Source organism: Oryx dammah, unplaced genomic scaffold, assembly GCF_014754425.2.
Source record: "Oryx dammah isolate SB20612 unplaced genomic scaffold, SCBI_Odam_1.1 HiC_scaffold_29, whole genome shotgun sequence".
Lineage (NCBI taxonomy): Eukaryota > Metazoa > Chordata > Mammalia > Artiodactyla > Bovidae > Oryx > Oryx dammah.
This window is the reverse complement of record NW_024070213.1, coordinates 59,939,373-59,941,863: the sequence shown is the minus strand read 5'-3', so window position 1 is coordinate 59,941,863 and position 2,491 is coordinate 59,939,373. Positions and strand designations below refer to the sequence as shown.

Here is a 2,491-nt window from a genome sequence, read left to right as displayed (position 1 = left end):
CTAAAGACTCACAATCTTTCTGGCCACATTTTTGAAGGCTTGTTTTACTTGTTCATTCCTCAGAGTATAAATGAATGGGTTCAATAAAGGGGCAATTGAGGTATTGAGCACAGCGACTCCCTTATTGAAGGCAACTCCTTCTTTTGCTGAGGGTTTTATGTACATGAAGATGCAGCTGCCATAAGAGAGGGTGATGACAATCATGTGGGATGAGCATGTGGAAAAGGCTTTCTTCCTTTGGTGAGCCGAGGGGATCTTCAGAACAGTCTGGATGATGTTTGTGTAGGAGAGAATCACCAGCATCAGGGTGAGCACCAACGTCACAACTGCTAAGATGAAGTCAACCAGCTCCAGGAGTCTTGTGTCTGAGCAAGATATTTCTATGAGGGGCCCGTAGTCACAATAATAATGATTCAGCTTGTTGGAGGCACAGAAGTCCAGTTGACTGGTCAGGATGATTGGGGATAAAATGATGAGAAATCCACCTAGCCAGGAGCAGAGGATCAGCTGGATGCAGACTCTGCTGTTCATGATGGTCATGTAATGTAGGGGTTTGCATATGGCCACATAGCGGTCATAGGAGATGGCAGCCAGAAGGTAAAATTCTGTGGCCCCCAGGAATATGGCAAAGAAATACTGAGTGAAGCAGCCAGCAAAGCTGATGCTCTTGTTTCCAGTTGATATGCTGAACAGTAGCCTAGGAGTAAAAGTGGTTGTAAAGGAAATTTCTAAGAAGGAGAAGTTCCAGAGGAAGAAATACATGGGCGTGTGGAGGTGGGAGTCCAGTAGTGTGAGGGTGATGATTGTCAGGTTTCCAATAATGCTGAATACATAGGTGAGGAAGAGAAGTATGAAGATTACAGATTGAAGCTCTGGGATGTCTGTTAGTCCCAGCAGAATGAATTCTGTTATATAGGTTTGGTTTTTCATTGCTACCCTTTGCTGCCTACAAAGGAAAGAAATAGTGGTGAGAATGGAAGAGGAGCTCAAAAACCTTTGGGAGAGCCTAAGCTTTTCTTGTTGAATTGGTTCAAATGCCTTTTTTCCCTGTCATTTTGACTTAAATGAGCTTTTCTATTGGACAGAAGTTGACTATTCACAAGAATTCCTTTAAAAAAAATCAATTTATTGGTTTTTGTTTTGTTTTACTTTGCTATTGAGTTGTGTGAGTTCCTTACGATTTATTAACCCTTTATCAGATGCATGGTTTCTAAATATTATCTACCATTCTGGTTGGTTGCCTTTCATTTCATTCATGGTTTCTTGAATGAAAGCTGGGGATAAGCTTTTAATTTTAATTAATTTATTAACTGATTAATTAGTTAATTGTAGTTCCCTAATGAAGGATGGAACCCTAGCCCCCTGCAGTAGAAGTGCAGAGTCTTGATCACTGGACTGCCAGGGAAGTCCCAAGGATTATTTTCTTAAATTTCCATGTATGAGAGTTTTCTCCATGATCCTTTTCAACTTTTCATGTACTTCCCTAGCCTACCTTCTAAACCAATGCCCAAGTTATCATTTTCTATATTTCCTATTTTTATTTTCATTTTCAGTGTTAACTTTACTTCTGATCTTTCTTTATTTCTGCTAATTTGGCAGTGAAATTTCACATCCATAACTCTCTTGGTCTCAGTGTGAGAAGAAATGCTAATTTGTTAGCTATAGTTGAGGAGTCTTTAGAATAGAATCAGCAATGCCATTATAACTATGGTAACCAAAGATGCCCCAACTTTTCTTTGACGTTTTAAATTTGTGGACCACTGTAACTAATTTCACCAGTCTCACAATCTTTGCTGCTGGTGTCAGCTTTCCCTCAGGTCCCAGTTATCCTGTCTTAGGTGGTTTTAGCAGAGAAACAGATGGTATCTCTCCAATCAGATACCTGCTATCATTTTCTTCCATATCCATGTTTATTAATAAGCATGTAATTTTACTCTGGCTAGAAAAACATAACTGAAATCAAAAGTTGTGAACCTTATTGAGAAATTTGATTTTTTTCTTCTAGTATCTTTTAAATTTCTGCCTTTAACTAGTGGTTTCTCCCTGATTTTTCCTCCTTTCTTCAGACACTAATGATGTATCTCTCACTTTGGCAATTCTTTCTCCCAAACACACATACAGGTGGTTAGCCTGCTTTAGTTTCCACATCAGTGAAATGGTACTGTCTTACGCCTGTCTCATGCTACCTCTCAAGTGGATATTTGTAGGCCTGAATTCTTATTTCATTTTCATCTCCATATCATTAGCTTTAGCATATTTCTTTTGGATATCCTCCTTTCTAACTAAACTTACATGTTAAAATTAAATCAGCATATTTCTACGTTGTGATTAAAACTTCTTTAAATTTCCAAGCTCTTTGATAGATTTTTTTTTTGTTTGGCGTTTTAAGATGTTTACTTTTGAAATAAATGTTGGTTCTCTTGCCTTTCCTCTGATCTAAGGAACTTACATTCAGTTTTTGGAGAGATGTAATGTACACATGAAATAGATA

General features: G+C 38.1%; 1 protein-coding gene across 1 annotated transcript; it reads right to left on the bottom strand.

Moving 5' to 3' along the window:
• LOC120857402 (olfactory receptor 6C4-like) lies at positions 1–930 on the bottom strand. Its single transcript, XM_040232841.1, has one exon. The coding sequence runs from the start codon at positions 928–930 to the stop codon at positions 1–3; it is 930 nt and encodes a 309-aa protein (XP_040088775.1).
• Positions 931–2,491: the final 1,561 nt, after the last annotated feature.

Bases quoted from the DNA above. Each gene is read 5' to 3' on its own strand.
- LOC120857402 (XM_040232841.1), bottom strand. From the start codon at position 930: ATGAAAAACCAAACCTATATAACAGAATTCATTCTGCTGGGACTAACA.